The following is an 18,078-nucleotide window of genomic DNA, read 5'->3' as shown; positions in this document are numbered from 1 at the left end:
AGCATCAGAGATGTTTGGGAGGCAGCCCTTTGCCGGGATAGATACTTGCTCTTTTGGGGGGAGGGGGTGTAGAAGTTTCCACCAAACTTGTCTGCCAGGATATTGGCAATGTCTGTGGGTTCAGTGTATTTTTTGTCGTTTAGAATCAGCTCAGAACAAGTCTGGGAGTTGCATCTCAGGTTCCTAACATAACTGAAAAAAGCCTTATGATTGTCTTTGGTGTCCTGTGCAATTTTTCTCTCGAAGCTGGCCTTGGAGGATTTTATGAGGGATCGTAATTTTTTGCTAGTACTGATCAGAGATGCCTTCCCTATTAGGGATTTTGCTCTATCATGTAGTAGCTTCCTCCTTCTGTTGTACAGTTTATTTATGGCAGGGGCCCACCAGACTGGACGCCTGCCTTTGGATGATTGGGTCTTGGTTTTGTTTGGGATAGCATGATCCATGCATTCCTGGAGATGTCCGTAGAATGCGTTTATATAGGATTCTGCAGTTTGGGCCGTAGTTTCCACTGGCCCTGGGGCCTTGAAGGATTCCACTTCGGTTTAGAGAAGTGGGAAGTTCACTTTTGAGAAGTTTTTAACTGTGGTTTTCTGGGCTGGGGGTGGGGTCGGGATGTGGACATCCAGTGAAATTAATTTATGGTCTGATCTTACCAATGAGGGATATACTTCTGGTGTGGAGCATAGAGTCCCCATGTTGGTAATGATCAGGACTAGTATGTTGTCCCCTCTTGTGGGAGTGGTGACTGTTGTTCCATAGTATTAGAGTTTATAATTTCCAGGAACCTTTGGGCTAAGGTGCTGGGGCTTGAGTAGTGCTCCCAGTCAATGTTTGGGTAGTTGAATTCGCCCAATATAATGGTGTTCGGAAAGATCTTCATGTTCTTCAATGTTTTCAGGAAAGCCGAGTGGGATTCCTGACTTTGAGAGGGTGGTCTGTAGGATGCTATAAACTGAAAAACAGTCTTACCCACTGTTAGTTGCACATGGATGGTCTCCGATACTTCATGCAATGCCACTAACCTGGAGGTGTGGATATCCTTGATAAATATGGAAACTCCCCCTCCTTTTGTGGTTCGGTCCGGGTTTTGGGGCTGAAAAGCATGATATGAGGTATAGCCTGGTAGTGCTGGGGTGCTCTCTGGAGCCTTGAACCAGGTTTCTGTCACTGCACAGATATCGATGTTCTCCATACTGAGGAGAGCTTCGAGTGCATGCATCTTGAGGTTAAGACTTCTGGCGTTAAGCAGCATTACCCCTAGTTTCTTGTTCCTTGTGCTGTCTATGAGGGTGGGTTTGACTTTTGAGCCTTGCCTAAAAAAGGCCCTATGGGGGTGGCAAGAGCCTTTGCCAATATCTGAAAGCCCAGTGGTGACAGGTGCAAGCCATCCCTAGCGAAGCAACGTGGCTTATTGAGCATGTCATCCCAGGCTGACAGACACTGGATCCCCTTTGAATGACACCAAAATTTTAGCCAATTGTTAAAATCGATCATTTTGTCTTTGTACTGTGGCATCATTCTAGGTGAGGGAAAGATGCTGCTCAAGGTCAGGGTCATATCAGCCTGGGCTACATGATCAGAGAGCTCCTCTATGTCTCTTTTCATGTAGTCCAGGGAGGTACATCTCAGGTCATTCACACCAGCATGTACAATGACTGAGTCATATTTGTATTTGCTTTGGAGTGACCTGAGTGCTTGCATTATGTGGAGGATCCTAGCACCCGACAGGCAGCTCACTGTGACCTTCTCTTTATTCAGCCTGGTGAGTGGGCCGTCAGTGTGTCTGACAATAGAGTCACCTATTACAAGAGTATCAGGTGTGTTATTCAGCCTTAAGGGCTGTGGCTGCTTGGCACACTGACTTTGTGGGCTATGTGTTGTGCGTGTTTTGTTTTGAGGTAGCGTTTGCTTGGATGTATGCTTTGGAGGTCTCTGTTGCTTAGGTAGATTTTTATTTAGAGCCTCCGAGTATGTTTTTGTGTATTTATGTGTTTGGTCCGCTGATGTGGTGGGACTATGTGATACTGGAATTGTGTTGTGTGAGGTTACCTTCTCCTCCTGACTGGTTACACCAGTTTTGAGATGAGAGAGCTCATCCTCCAGTTTGGCTAAATAGTTGCATCTCTCACATATATTTGAACCTGTTTGGAGGAGGAGAGGGTTGTCTGTGTACATGAGACAGTTGTAACATTGCCTCAAAATTCCCAGATTAACCAGCTGGACTGGAGAGGAAACCATTGACTGACCTTTGGACATGCTAGAGTAATATAGGGAAACTGAATTTAAGACGGACCGATAGAGGACAGGGTAATCGTAGAGAGTATAAGACTAAGTAGTGCTTATGATTTAATAGTGCTAACTTGTAGGATTACTTAATTGGACCAGTGAAGGGCCTTAGAATGAGAATATGGTGTGTAAATTGAGAGATAGAGCAGTTCTAAGGGAAAAAGTGAAGAGCAGACTTTGTGGCCTATATATGTTGTGTGGACCCCTGCAGTACTCTCCAGCCACATGTGGACAGACATTTGGAGTATGTGCCATGCTACTTCAGCGTAGTGTGCAATATATGTTGCCTCTTTGCCAAGGCCAGGGTATAGTGGGCATACCTATGTCTGCCTACAGGGACAGGCTCATGGGGTTCCTCCGCTGAGTCTTCCTGTGGTTGTAGCTGTGGGGACTTTGGCACTGGTGGGGAGCTGTGTGTCCCTTCCCTGTGATGATCCTGCCACGGCTGTTTCCACAGGATCATATTGTGTAGCATGGCACATACTCCAAATGTCTGTCCACATGTGGCTGGAGAGTACTGCAGGGGTCCACCAGATATATCAAGGCAGGGAACCGAGACTTGAGCAGCCCAAACACACTCTATGATGTTTCTAGTTTGTGCATGTGCCTCATTGTGGCATTCTTCAGTAGGTATGTGTGCATTTCTGATGGGTGTCATCATCCACGGTTCCAGTGAATAGCTAGCATCCCCCAGTAGATGGCCATATTGGATGCCCCCCCCCGGCAAACATCTGGTACAGCTGTGATGTGTGCCAGATATGGGAGTCATAACTTCCAGGGCTGCCAGCACATACACTCATGATAATGACCAGGGCATTGCACATGACCTGGCAGTTGATGGAGTGATACCCCTTGAGGTTGACGTAGACTCTACCCTCCTCACTGGGTGGCACTTTGATATGTGCATGAGTGCAGTCTATGGCACCCAGTACCTCAGCGTAGTGTGCTACACAGTGGAAGAGATGCATACTGTTGGCCCTCTCCTCAGGGGTGCAAGGTAAATAAATGTGATCACTGGCATGTGTTTGCATGACAGCCAGGAACAGGTGCAGTACCATGGATGCAGATGCCTGTGAGATCCCCATCATGTCCCCAGTTGGTCTTTGAAAAGTACCTATAGCTAGTATTCTAAGGGGTACACATGCCTTTGTTTCCACTAGGATGTGTTCTCCTCTGTTGGATCTTGGTCTGAGTAGAGGGCAGGAAAGCTCAGTGAGTTCTTGTAGTATGTCCCTGTCCACCCTGTAGTACTGTACAATCTCCAGCTCATGGAGCTCATGGAAGGTTACTCCAGGCCTGAACACTCTTCTACTCCTCAGTCTGGGCCTTTTGTCAGCATCATCATCACTAACCTCAGCCTGTAGTGCATACAGATGTAGCAGAGCAGCAGCAGCCCCTATCATTTTATTAGTTAAAATTCCAAAGTCTGTACTCCAATGGTGCAGAGTATGGGTGAAAAATCAGATTGTAGGTTGTATGCATACTTTATAGCGGAGTGCTGCAGATGCAGCCTGTGTGATTGGCTAACTATGATGCATTCCACCTAGTACGTGTATCACTGAGGGGTTTGGATGGCAGTGTCAAAGGAACAGGGCTTATCAGTAATTTAGACATGATTGGCTTTCCCAGGACTTTTTTTTTTTTTTTTTTTTAAATGCCTTCCGTGCTAAGGACCGTGGCATGGTGCACAAACTATTGATGCTGGTATAAACACTGCTCAGCAGTCTGGACACACCCTCATGCATGGGCCCCCTCAGCATTGCACCCCCATGCATGGGCACACTCAGCATAGCTTAAACCAGCTAAAACACATGCCCTACAGCTAAATAAAGTTTAGCAGCACTGGACACACACCCTTGAATAGCTGAGTGGAACATAGCTCAAAAGGGTGCTGCTGAGCTCCAGTCCACTTAAACATATTGTGACACACCTTCTTTTGATGTCAGCTAGCTGGGGCTACACGGGTTTTATCTGCAGACATAGTGGCCCATTTTTGCTATTCAGTAACCCCAGCTCATTTGCATACAGTTCCTTGCACATAACCTGGATACCTCACTATTCCAGGGCCTGCCTCCTTAGCAACCACTGATATCTACCATTGTATATACTCCATGCAGGGCCTTATAATGCATTGTTCTCACGTCATCTTTTTACTTTTTAACATTTCTAATATATTTTGTTTTGCATAACGGCATGTTTGCACGCTGCCGCACGCTGTGCAAATATAATATGGGTATTTAAAAAATATACTTATTTTATATTATTTTGCATTAGTCTTTGGACTCACAAGGTATAGATTTCCACATATCTGTGCCTACTATGACACTTCTGACCTTCTAATTAGGCTGCTACTGCCCCTCTTCAATTTTTACATTTCTGTACATGGAAATTTTCCGTGTACACTTCTAACACCAACACGGGTTTTGCAAGAATACTTATCTGCTTGTGCATCACAAAACAACCTCATTTGCATTTAATTCACCTGCTTATGAGGTGATTTACATGCCAGGGACACTTACATGTCTGCAAGCTCATGCACGCTCCTTTGCTCTGTTTACTGGATTGCACGAAGCCTTACTTCCATGTTAGCTCCATGCCACTATGCCTACACAGAAAATCCATCTGTATAGGCTTTATTGAATTCCGCCCAGAATGAGGAGTTTTATTTCTTTTTTATTGTGTGTGTGTGTGTGTGTGTGTGTGTGTGTGTGTGTGTGTGTGTGTGTGTGTGTGTGTGTGTGTGTGTGTGTGTTGTGTTGTGTTTCTAATTGTTTGTTTCTGACCATGAATGTCAATTATTTGTTTACTTTTGCAATCAGTTAACTTCAAAGTGTTTTTTTTTTTATTTGATTAAAGTGCTTTTAGTTGAAATTGCTTGATAGAGTGCATCGGTTTTGTTTTCAATGAATAGTAGTATATGTATCATTTTATACATTTTATAAGTTACTTATGACTCTGTCCTACTTCTATAATAACTTTTCATTTTTTTCTTGTTCATTAAATACACTTTTTCTCTCCAGTTTCAATACACCAGTTTCTTAATATCTCTTCCTTCTCACAGCTTATTATAGGTTGATAGATTCAAAGATGTGTACTAGGTGAACAAACACCAGGCCATTTTTAAGCCTAGTCATGCATCCCAAATATCTGACAAGTTCTGGTACCCTTGATAAGTGTAAGCAAGGGCTTGGGAGATGAAAAATTTACAGGCTGCCTGTATCCATTAGAGACATAGCTGCCAAACTATGAATTTCCTGTTTCCCATAAAATTGGCCCAGTTATACTTGAATTGGGTTAGGGAGGAACTCTGCTTCACATGAATGGGGATCCTGTTCATAGATGGGGTAGTCTCTGTGATACATACCTGTCTCTCAAGCAGGTCCTATTTATATCACAGGCAAGGTTTACGTCTTTAGAATGGATAAGTCTGGTGCTGCTTGTTTTGTACATATGCTGGAGGTCCATCAAAGTGGGGTCTGACAATTCTTTGCATGCCAGCCATAGACCTCCCCCAAGTCTCTGAGATACATACCTGTCTCTCAAGCAGGTCCTATTTATATCACAGGCAAGGTTTACGTCTTTAGAATGGATAATTCTGGTGCCGCTTGTTTTGTACATATGCTGGAGGTCCATCAAAGTGGGGTCTGACAATTCCTTGCATGCCAGCCATAGACCTCCCCCAATAGCCTGTAGGAGACAGAATATAGGGATAGGGCCTTGATGTGGTGTGCATAGGGCATATTACTTGCACCCTGAATTCTTTTAGTGAGGAACCTCTGTGGATGCTCTAATTGTTGTATGTGCCTGGTTAGGTACATACCACCAAAGGGATCATTGTACACAGTGGTATGTCTGATGAATGCTACATACAGTGTAACAATGACATCCAGAGAACTAAATGCCATACCTTTGTTTATTAGTTGCACAAACAGAATGATTTCCTCAGTACTGTAGACAGTGATGGTCAAAAGCTATATTACTGGGTCATTTCTTAGTAGTGTGTTGTCAGTATGATAGTTACTAGGGTGGATGAGTTCCCAAAGGATACTGTTATGGATTTCATGGCACTTAGTATTAGTTCATGGCTCTGACACCAGTTATTTGTCTGTGTCAGCCCTTCCTGGAAAACATATGTGTTGGTGGGGCATTCTACAACTTCCTCTAATTTGCAATCATGTTGAGATTTAGTTAGCCAGAGGCTCTTGACATTGGCCTTTACTTCACAGATATAAATGCCGAACCCTGAGGGACTTCACTTGTGACTGGCTACATTTTAGAGATGGACTCTTCAATTTGTGTAACTAAAGAAATAAAGAGATAAATAAATGACATATCCCTGAAATTAGTTTTAGCAGTGGTGTGGGATTCAAGAGCTATATTCCCTGTCAATGACGCATAGATTGGCATTAGTGAGAGATAAAAGATCAATTCTCCTGTACTTCTAGCACAGGTGGTCATGTAAGTGTCACAAGAAGACTTTAAAAATGTCATTGGGCAGGATTCACGAAGGCTTGCACAGAGTGTAAGAGACGTGTAACACTCCATGCAAGCCTCACGATCCAGGAACAGCCCGAAACTCCGTGTAAGAGACCAGCTAAAATGTCTCTTACACGGACTGGGCGGATATAAATACCTCACTTGCAGCCAAAAGGTATGCAAATGAGGTATATTAACGATCCATGAAGCAGAAACCAGCCCGTGTAAGAGCCGTTTTAGCTGCAGAAATGTACTCAGTTGACAACTGAGTACGTTTCTGCAAAATCACAATGGAGCCATGTCAGCTCCAAATTAAGGGTGCATATGTGTCAGCAGCATGCCAATGGCCAAATATGTGGCCATTGGCAAGGTAACCGATGCAAATATAAAAATATATGCAGCGCAGCCCGCACAAATGGGCTGCGCTGTATAAAACATAAAATGAAGGTTATAAACCCACAAATGTGGGTTTTATGCAATACATGGAATGACAATGCAGGGACCAGCAGACCAAAACAACATGGCCACCGTGTAGTGGTTGCTAAGGGGAAGCTGAGTCTAAGACATGTAACTAAGCATTAGTAGGCAATCTCATGTAAATGAGGGTTAGGATACTGAATCCCACAGTCACATAGCAAATGAGCACAGTCTGAGTAGTGTAAGAGATACATAAGGGGGAGGAATAGAGTAGGAGATAGGTGACATCACAGGGGGGAATGGTAGAAAGAAATGCAGTTCATTGGAGGTCAGTGTAACATGACAGATGACAGACACAGATCAGGGAAAGAGGAGTGCCACAAGATAAGCATGGGAAAGTCAAGAAATGGAAGCTGTACACTGTTATCTACACCAAAGTTTCTTGCTGGGCGTGCATGCGCACGTGTGCATGCCATGAAGTGCGAGTAGGGCAGTGTGCGCGCGTGTAAGGCAGACTGAGCATGTGGGAGTGTGTTGTTAGATTTGTAACACTGTTTGCGCTAGTGTGCGTGCATTTTAACCCGAATAGGCAGATCCCGAACCGTGTAAGCATGTGTGCGCATGTGTAAGCCACTGTGAGTGTGTTTCTGCTGGTATGCACGCTGCTCCCCCCTGAGGAAACAGAAAGGAAAAAGGAAGCAACAGAATTAGTAGGAAGCTAGCAGGGAATACTGCTGGAGCTAGCAGGTGAAAACAATTAGAAGCAGGCAATTACACAGGCAGAATAGTAGCCCAGCCCAGCACTTAAAACTCTGCAAACAGCAGTGCAGGATGTTTCTCCCAAGAGACACTGCAAGACAGGAGTAAGCTATTAGAAGTGAAAACTGAAAAAGCTGAACTCAGAGCAGAAATACTAGGGGCTGCCGTAGCTGTCATAATGAGACATAGGCGACTTGCTGAGGGTGGTGACAATGCAGATGGTGCCAGACAACCCACTTTGAGGAGACGGAGAAGTGTGTACAGGCCCAGGGTCCCCTACTACGGGTTACATGAGCTGAAGATAGTAGAGCGCTATACAGTGGACAGAGAGCTCCTGCAGCAAATAGTCGAGCTGTGCAGGCCACGCCTCACACACAGAACCATCAGAGGGGAACCCATCCCAGTGGAAACCAAGGTATGTGTTGGCCTAAGAATACTAGCAACAAGTACCTTCCACAGACCAACTGGTGATATGATGGGTATATCACAGGCATCAGCCTCCAGGGTACTGCACCAGTTCCTGGATGCCATGTCAGCACATGTCGGTGATCATGTATATTTCCCCAATGCCCGTGAGGTATTGGCCAGCAATATGTGTCTCTTCCAGCAAATAGCAGAATACCCTGAGGTAGTGGGTGCAATAGACTGCACTCACATACGCATCAAAGCACCAGCCGGTGAGCGGGGTAGGGCCTACATTAACCACAAGAGCTTCCCCTCCATCAACTGCCAGGTCGTGTGTGATTCCCAGGGCATAATAATGAATGTGTGTGCTGGCTGCCCTGGGAGCTACCATGATTCCCACATCTGGTATTTGACGCAGCTGTACCAGACATTTGCCAGTGGGGACATCCCACACGGGCACCTAGTGGGGGATGCAGGTTATGCACTGGAGCCGTGGCTGATGACACCCATCAGAAATGCACACACACCTGAACATGAACGCCATAATGAGGCACATGCACAAACACGTAATGTAATAGAGCGTGTGTTTGGGCTGCTCAAGTTATGGTTCCGGTATCTGGACACATCTGGTGGAGCCTTGCAGTACTCACCAACTACATGTACCCAAATTGTCATGGTATGTGCTATGCTACATAATATGATCTTGTGAAAACAGCTGCAGCAGGACCAGCATAGGGCCGGGCCAAACAGCCCCCCACCATTGCCAAGGCCATCACAGGCAGAGCGTGACTCGGAGGAGGAACAACCTGAGCCTGCCCCAGTAGGCAGAAGGAGGCTTGCCCAGTATGCCCTGGCCTTGGCAAAGAGGCAACGCATAGCACATACACTGGCTCAGTAGGAACCCTGGGAATGATACCCCCTCTGACCCACTCAAATAATAACAGGGATGCCTAAAATGACATGACCTGCTCACAAACATGTACAGGGAGTGTAATATGTGCATCCGACAGAGGCAGCCCTGCAGCACCACCTGAGGCATGAATGCCATGTGTTAAGTAATGTAACACCATGTACTATATGCACACTTGAGGACCCTGACTAACATCCATCCTCACCAAGCATGAAGCCACAAAATGACAATGGGATGATCAATTGCAATAACTGGCTGAAGTAATGCAGTTAGTCAAAGGGGAACCGATGTGTTTCAGCCTGGGAAGACATGCTGAGCATGACATGATGCACCACCTGCTAGGGGTGGCGTGCACCTATCAGTCCAGGCCCCATGGATACTGGCAAAGGCTGTCAGTACCCACAGCATGCCTTGAATAGGTAAGTCTCAAAACATAAACCCACCTTCATAGGTACCACAAGGGATAGGAACTTAGATGCAATGCTACCCAATGCCAGAAGTCTAAACAGCAAGATGCATGCAGTGTAAATGCACACAGTATGGAGAATGTTGATATCAGTCCTGTAATAGAAAACTGGGTCAAGGCTCACATCAGCACCCTAACACTACCAGGTTACACCTCATACTGTGCTGTACAGCCGCAAAACATGAAACAAGCTACAAAAGGAGGGTGACTAGCAATAAATGTCAAGGATAACCACACCCCCATGTTGGTACCACAACAAGAAGCAGCATGGATTAGCCATGGTCAAATACCAATGGCTAAAACCGCCTCCCAGTATATAGCCTGCTGCAGACTACTGTCCTAATATGAGGAACTGCACCTGGCCTATGTTTGAATACATGAATATATCAAGCCCCCCAAACCACATTATATTGGTTGACTGAAAATACCCAGACATACACTGGGAGCATTATACTAGCACCAACACAGTAGGAGAAAAGTTCCCAGAATCCATAAACCAAAATGCCCAGGAACAACGTACCACTCCCACAAGAGGGGTAAGCATACTGGATGTGATAATCAGCAACATGCGTACTGGATGGCAAGATGAGAAGTGTATCCCTCACTGGTAAGACCAGACCATAGAGTAATCACACCGGATATACACATCCTGACCACAGTCCCTGGCCAGAAAACCACAGTGAAAAACATGTGTAAAGCATAGGTTGCACCCCTCCAAACCGATGTGGAATCCACGAAAGGCCCTGTGCAGGTGCAGAATATAAGCTCATTAAACTAGGTATAAAGCCCTATGTCACAAGATGGGTTGCCAATTGGCTCACTGACAGAACCCACACTGTGAAAGGAGCAGACTCCAAATCCATCTTCAGACCAGTGACAAGTGGAGTACCACAGGGCTCAGTCCTGGGTCCTCTCCTGTTTGGTATCTACTTCTCTGAAGTACAGGCTAACACAGAAGGTCTTTGGCTAATGAAGTTCACAGATGACTGCAAACTAGGAGCCATAATCGAAACTCCTAATGATGTGGACATCCTACAAAAGGGCCTCACTGAGACAGATGCCTGGTGTCAAAGCCATGGCCTCAAGCTCAATGCCAAAAAGTGCATTGTCATCCCCTTTGGTAAAAACTCGGTACCCATGAACTACAACATAGGCGGTAGTATACTTAACACTGAAAGTGTGATAACAGACCTTGGAACACAGGTGGACAATAGTTTCTCCTTTGATAATCACATTGCCACAGTAGTCAGGAAATCCTTCTACGTGGCACACCTCATCATAAAAGGTTTTTCATCCAGACAAAAAGAGGTCATTGTTCCCCTCTACTCATCACTCATTAAACCCATTATAGAGTACAACGTCCCTTTTGGTATGTACCGCACAAGACATCTACAACAACTGGAAAGGCTCCAGAAATACCTCACAAAGAGGATTACCAGCCTCAAACAGATGCCCTATGCAGACTGTCTCAAAAAACTCCAGCTTTACTCTGTCGCCTATCGCCTACTCAGAGGTGATCTCTGCCTAACATACAAAGCTATGTCAAACCCAGAGCTGTTGGACACGCTCCACTTAAAGAAATCCCAATCCCTCCGAGCTACATGCTCTAGGGACCTAAACCTTGTCTCCACAATAAACAGAACATGACGGAAGGATAGATTCCTGTCCCAGAGACTTCCCATACTCTGGAATAAACTAACTATCTATATCAAACAAAGCTGCTCATTAGCACTCTTCAAGAAAAATCTTGATGACTGGATGGGAAATAGAAAATTCACCCCAGGGATCACCTCTGTGGCTCTGCTCAACAGTGGCACAGGAAAATAATTTTCTTGGGTGAAAAAAGCCTGGGTACCTTTTTGGCTGTGCTTGTATAGGCCCCAAGGCCGATAGCCTAGTACCTACCTATAAACCTATGAACTTATGCCTCCTTCACAGACATCCTGGAAATACTAGAACAGAGAGGCAGCTGGAAGCCCAACAACACTTCTGAGGAGGACTATCTATACCTGAAGGCCTTTGGGTCTCACCCTTCCATCACTTGGGTATCTCTGCCTTTGATGAGCTGATGGAAGTAGTTAGTTGAAAGGTGTGGAATCTCCAGACTCAGTGGAACTTGTTCCTTGAAGACCAAAAAAATTGATCACAGCACCTGCAGATAAAAACTTCTTATCCAAAGGAGTCTTGGTAGATGCTATGATGGTGGCAGCACCAAAAAGGAACTCGTGGAGACGTCCTCTTTTGTCCATCCACCAAACAAAGAGTCTCATATGATGGACAGATATGTGAAGTGCATTTTCTCTTCAGCGACTTTTGCTGTTAGATCGCTGAATTATCTGAATCATTTTACTAGACTTCAGAGAGATCTCCTGAAAGACCTAGGAGATACTCTCCAAGGTTCAGTAGCTGAAGGGGTATCAGATAAGGTTTCTTCTCAGTTCTCTACCTTAAATTCAGTAGTCAACTCCTCCATGAGGTTCATTTCTTATGCAACAGATAGATTGAACAGGGTAGTGGTTTCAGAAATTTCCCTAAGAAGACATTGCTGAATGCACGTCTGTGTCTTTGCAGAGACCTTTAAATCTTCCTTTGTGAATGCCCCCTCGATGACTTGTCCTTGTTCAGGCCAGGTGTGAACAAGGATAGACTCTCTCTCTCTGCCATAGGAGTCCATTTTTCCCTTACTACCAGACCTTATCCTAAGGGTCAGAAAGGAGAGAAAATGTGGTTTCAAAAATCCCAGAGAGCATTCCAAGACATGCATGGTGATTCTTCCCCCAGGGGCAGAGGGAGAAGTACTAATGGAAGATGCTGACCATGCAGCAGAGGGGGTCCGTAAAACCCAGGGTGACAGGGAAAAATTCCTTGGTAAGCCTTTTCAGTGCTCCTGAAAGGAGTCACTTATCTTTGTACCCAGAAACCGGGCTAAAAATAACAAAAGACAAGTGGGTACAAAGCTTAAGGCATTGTATTCAGAGGTTACTTCATACCCTTTTCTTTCCCCATCCCAAACACAAAAAAAATCCTGGATGTTCCACCCAGTCAGAGGAAAGAGGGAACTCTAGAAATACAAATGTTGCTAGACAAAAGCGTCATCCAAATAGTCCCTGTAGACCAAATAGGATCCGGAACTTACTCAAGGTTCTTTTTAGTTACAAAGAAAACAGGGGACTGGCAACCCACTCTGGATCTCAGCAGATTGAACAAATCAGTAAGAAAGTCAAAGTTCCGGATGGTTACACTGCTGTCAATACTCCCTTTTCTGAGACAAGATGATTGAATGTGCTCAATAGACCTCCAAGATGCGTATTACCATATACAAATGGACAGGCGATCCAGGAGACACCTGTGCTTCAGGCTGGGAGTCAGTCATTACCAGTTCCACACTCTGCCCTTTGACCTCACTACAGCCCTCAAAGTGTTCACCAAGTGTATGGCAGTAGTTGCAGCTCACTTTAGACGCCTAGGATTCTGAGTGTTTCCATACCTAGATGACCTGTTTCCTAACCGCCACCACCAAGCATCTACTATCCACCACCTTGCATCTCTGCTTTCACCTAGGAATCACAATAAACTACAAAAAGTTAGCCTTGTTGCTTCTCAATGTATAATTTTTATAGGAGCAGATCTAGATACAACAAAATAATGTCAAAACCTCCCTCCAAAATGTTTCAGTTTCTATGACATCAGGTCCTAAACCTACTTTCCAAGAAAAAAGTTCAAGCAAGAACAGTCATGAAAGTCTTGGGGACTATGGCAGCAGCAATAGCCATGATTCCTTTAGCATGTCAGCATATGAATATTCTACAGTGGCTACTGTTCACTCAGTGGTCCATGCAGGAACTACCCATGTCTCACCAAATTTTGCTAACAGAATCTTGCAAGAAAGACCATTGTTGGCTGCACTCCACTCATGTAACATTATGTTGACCTTTTGTTCTTCCACAGCCTTTAGCCACAGTGACCACAGATGCTTGCCAGACAGGGTGGGTGGGGGCATTTTCTGGGAAGGACAGTCCAAGGCACTTGGCAGAATCAAGAGGCCCATTTGCACATCAATGTCCTAGAGATGAGAGCAGTGCTTTCAGTAATGCAAGCATTCCAAGACTCTCTTCCACTAGGAACTATTGCAATACAGGTAGACAACATGTCAGTTGTGTGGTACATAAACAAACAAGGAGGAACCAGGTCTTACCCCTTTGAAAAGAGGCCCTGAGAGTATGGCAGTGGGTGACCTCCTCCCAATGCTTTCTGGTAGCAATGCACACCTGGGGAAATCAAACGCGATAGCAGACAGACTTAGTAGATGCCTGAAGAGCGGTCCTTAAAACAATTAGTGGAAAAGATTTTCTGCAAATGGGGCCAGCCTTGCTGTGACCTTTTTGCCACATCCAAGAATGCCAAATGCAGCAGCTTCTTTGCCCTTATCCCCCCTCCAGGGGAGTCACCAAGGGATGCACTTGTACACAATTGGCCCTCGGGTCTCCTCTACACCTTTCCTCCCTTTCCATTGATATCCTAAGTTTCCAGAAAGCCAATTCCTTGGGAAGGAAATTGATACTTGTCGCCCCATACTGGCCTCGTCAAATCTGGTTCCCCTTCCCTTGGTCCCATCTCCAGGAGGAGCCATGGATTCTGGATCCAATTTAGACCTCCTGACTCATACTTCAGGGATACTCCACCCCTCCCTACAAACCCTCAAAATGACAGCTTGGCTGCTCCAATTCCAAACATAGCCAGGCTCCCTGACCTTGCTCCGTTAGTAAAATATATCCTGATCTCATCTCATAAGCCTTGGATGAGAAAGCTATATATGAGCAAATCAAAAAGATTTTCTTCATGGGTCCTGAATAATCACATTGACCCCTTCTCTGCCTCAATAGCTTCCATTCTTGAATTCTTAACAAAGCTATTTAATGAAGATGCAGCTGCCGCTACTATTCAAGTTCAGTTAACAGTGATTTCTACCTTCCATCTAGTTGAATCGGGCCCTAATTTAATGTCCCACAGACTTTGTAAAGTGTTTCTTAAAGGTACTCTTTTATAAAGACCACCCATTAAAGCTCCTCCAGCACCATGGGAGCTGAACCTGGTTTTATCCGATTTCATTCTTCCCACTTTTGAACCTGCATCATCCCACAATCTCAGGTATTTGTCTTGGAAAACTATACTTTTGATAACCATTACTTCTGCTAGAAGAGTTTCAGAGCTGCAAACATTATCAAAAAAACCCTACCTGCTTTTTCACAAAGACAGAGTATCTCTGTGAACAAACCCATCCTTTCTACCCAAAGTATGCTCAGAATCTAACTTGAACCAATCCATAGAACTACCACTTTTCACCCCAACTATGGCAACAGGGCAGAATATATGCTACACAAACTGGATATACATAGACAATTACACTGCTACTTACACAGGACAAAGGACTTCAGAAAATCTGACCAGTAATTTGTATCCTTTTCAGAGTCAAAGAAAGGTGCCCCTGTGTCTAAAGTCACACTTTCCAAATGGCTATCTGACTGTATTACCTTTACTTACCAATCTCAAAACACAGAACTTCCCCATAAAGTAAAAGGTCATTCTACAAGAGCCGTTGCAACATCTTCTGCCTTTTGGGCGAGACTACCAATTTATAACATTTGTGCTGCAGCAACATGGGCAAGGCCTCATACCTTTATCACTCATTACAAAGTGGATTTGGCCTCCAGGAACAGAGCCTCTTTTGGATCCACTGTTCTGAAGAATATTCTCCCTTGAGCCACCCAAGAAAGATGGTGTTAGTGGCACTGTTCCACCCAGCTAAGAATGAAGGTGAGATAGGACAACATCACAAGAAGTTATGTATTCGCCATAACGTTCCATGTGTGTTTTCCATCTTGCCTTCATTCTTACATCCCACTCACCTTCCCCCAGCCTTTGAGTTCTGGAAGACTGAGCAGATTTAATTGGTGATTAATGTTCTCTGACCTTCTTGATTACTCTGTGAAGTATACAATACTCTTTAATCTGTACCTTCTTTATATCAGCAAACAAGATCTGGGGAGCTTTCCTAGGACATGATAGGATAGGGTTTGGCCAGAAGCTAGTAGAATACCTTGAGCTTTTGTATAAGGCTGAGTCAGAATCTTGGATCGGTTCCAAACCAGTTAAGAATGAAGGCAAGATGGACCACACATGGAACATTATGGTGAGCACATAACTTCTTTATTTAAGATAAGTTATGGCTGTAAATGCTGGAGACTACAGAATGGAATAGATTTAAACATAGCTTACTTGTTGCATAAATACTTATTATAACCATCACCCACATTTATCTTTATGCACATGGCCAGTGTCTACAAATTTTCTTTTTCAGATTTTGATGAGTTTATATCTGAGATCTTCTTACTTGCATGCATGACATGCTGTCTCTCAAAAACACAACACTCATAAATGCTATCTTTGCAAATGTCTATTTCTTTTTTCTGGGGATGGAGAAGAAATGGTAGCATATGAGAAATAGAATTAACTACAGTACTGATTTATTGGTGCATCCAGTTTAAAACATCCCCCACTTCAACTCTAAAATGCAACTGCGCTTATAAAGTTTGAATAATTTCTGTGACAGTTTAGATTAGGACAGTTCTGTGAAGATAACTGGTTATAGTAACACACAGACATCACACTGAATAGTTATCATTCACTTAAAACGCAGTTGTGAAAAAACTCATTTTAGTTGCAAATTTTGTATTGTGTCTTACCAGAACAGATGACACCAGCATCATTTGAATGCTGGCATGAAGACTTCCCCCACAGGTCAGTTGAACACTGAAAGATCGAAGTCTCTGTACCAGAGCATTTAAGATTACTCAGATAAATAGTTCCACTGCCTGATCCAAAGTAAGCTTTATATTTTGCTGCTGTTGCAGATCCACAATTGAGCTGCTTGCAAACAACGTCAGCATCTTTCTCGTCCCAGGAGTTATCACAAATGGTTCCCCAGCTGTTACTAACAGACACCGCAACTGTTCCAAGGCAGGGATCATTGATTTTAACAGAATTAATCAATTTCAGCTGTATTCCTGCTCCTAAAAGAAGAATATTGCATCAGTATTCAGTAGAAATGTTTTAGCAGTTTTATAGCATATTGAACATAAGTAACTATTATCTATAAACTACTATGAAACCTTGATTTGAGTAATAACTGATAACAAATGCACTGCAGACTGGGAGTTAATGAAGTCATGACAGAATCAGGCGAGACAGAGATAATGTGCCTTACATGACTGCAAAAATAAAATTTACAAGCACAAGATTATAAAGTAGGAAAAATAACTGAGGAAAAATTCTTTGTGAATATTTCTCATATTTAACAACCTGTACAGTCATATAAACAAGTACATGCATGACCAAGCATTTCAGGACTTACCTGCCTAACTGTGCTGTTCTTATAACAATACGTCTTCATGATTAGAGTGTTATGCTACATCTCTTTCATCTTTCCATTTTAAAGAAATCAATAAATTTACAGCAAGTATGGTGAATGACAGTAACGCTATTAATGTATTCAAGCCACAGATGCTTTAGTTACTCTAGGTTAAATACTTAAAGAAATTCTTAATCCCTGCATAACTACTATCTTTTATGTATTTCAGTTATCTTTCACTAACTTTCCGACATTTTTTATATAATTTGACCAAAGGAATGTCAGTCAATACAGTCTGTTTTTCCATTTTATGAGTGTGTGTGTGTGTGTGTGTGTGTGTGTGTGTGTGTGTGTGTGTATATATATATATATATATATATATATATATATATATAGATATATATATATATATATATATATATAATCTATATATAGATATATATATATATATATATAAATAAATATCTATATATCTATATATGTATATATATATATATATATACACACACACACACACACACACATATATATATATATATAAATATATATACATATATATATATATATATATATATATATATATACACACACACACACACACACACATATATATATATATATATATATATATATATATATATATATATGGATTCAGTATACAATCTCAAAATACTGCAATGTCGAATTTCAATATTTCGAGACTGAATAGTGGAAAACTCACATACACGAAAACCCATAATCACGAATACCACAACCATTCACACACACACACAAACCAGCACATAATCAACACACATACACCTACCTAACTAAGCAAACATAACACACACAAAGACACCTAACCTACCCCCTGTACCCCCCATGTGGTGGGCTGCACCCCCACACACCCCTAATTATATATTCTAACTCCGAGGTCACACTTAACACACAAACACACAAAAAACACCA

At 43.3% G+C, this 18,078-nt stretch overlaps 1 protein-coding gene across 1 annotated transcript in view; it reads right to left on the bottom strand.

The window, feature by feature from the left end:
* LOC122795061 (deleted in malignant brain tumors 1 protein-like) overlaps window positions 1–18,078 on the bottom strand; it is a 134,403-nt gene that overhangs the window by 83,148 nt on the left and 33,177 nt on the right. Inside the window, exon 2 of the mRNA XM_044063637.1 lies at window positions 16,466–16,792. Coding sequence (XP_043919572.1) covers window positions 16,466–16,792 — 327 coding nt within the window. The remainder of the gene's footprint in view (window positions 1–16,465; window positions 16,793–18,078) is intronic.

This window comes from Protopterus annectens, chromosome 2.part1, assembly GCF_019279795.1.
Source record: "Protopterus annectens isolate FY-2018-M chromosome 2.part1, PAN1.0, whole genome shotgun sequence".
NCBI classification, from domain to species: Eukaryota; Metazoa; Chordata; order Ceratodontiformes; family Protopteridae; genus Protopterus; species Protopterus annectens.
The sequence above is the reverse complement of the archived record's forward strand: the minus strand, read 5'-3'. Positions and strand labels throughout refer to the sequence as shown.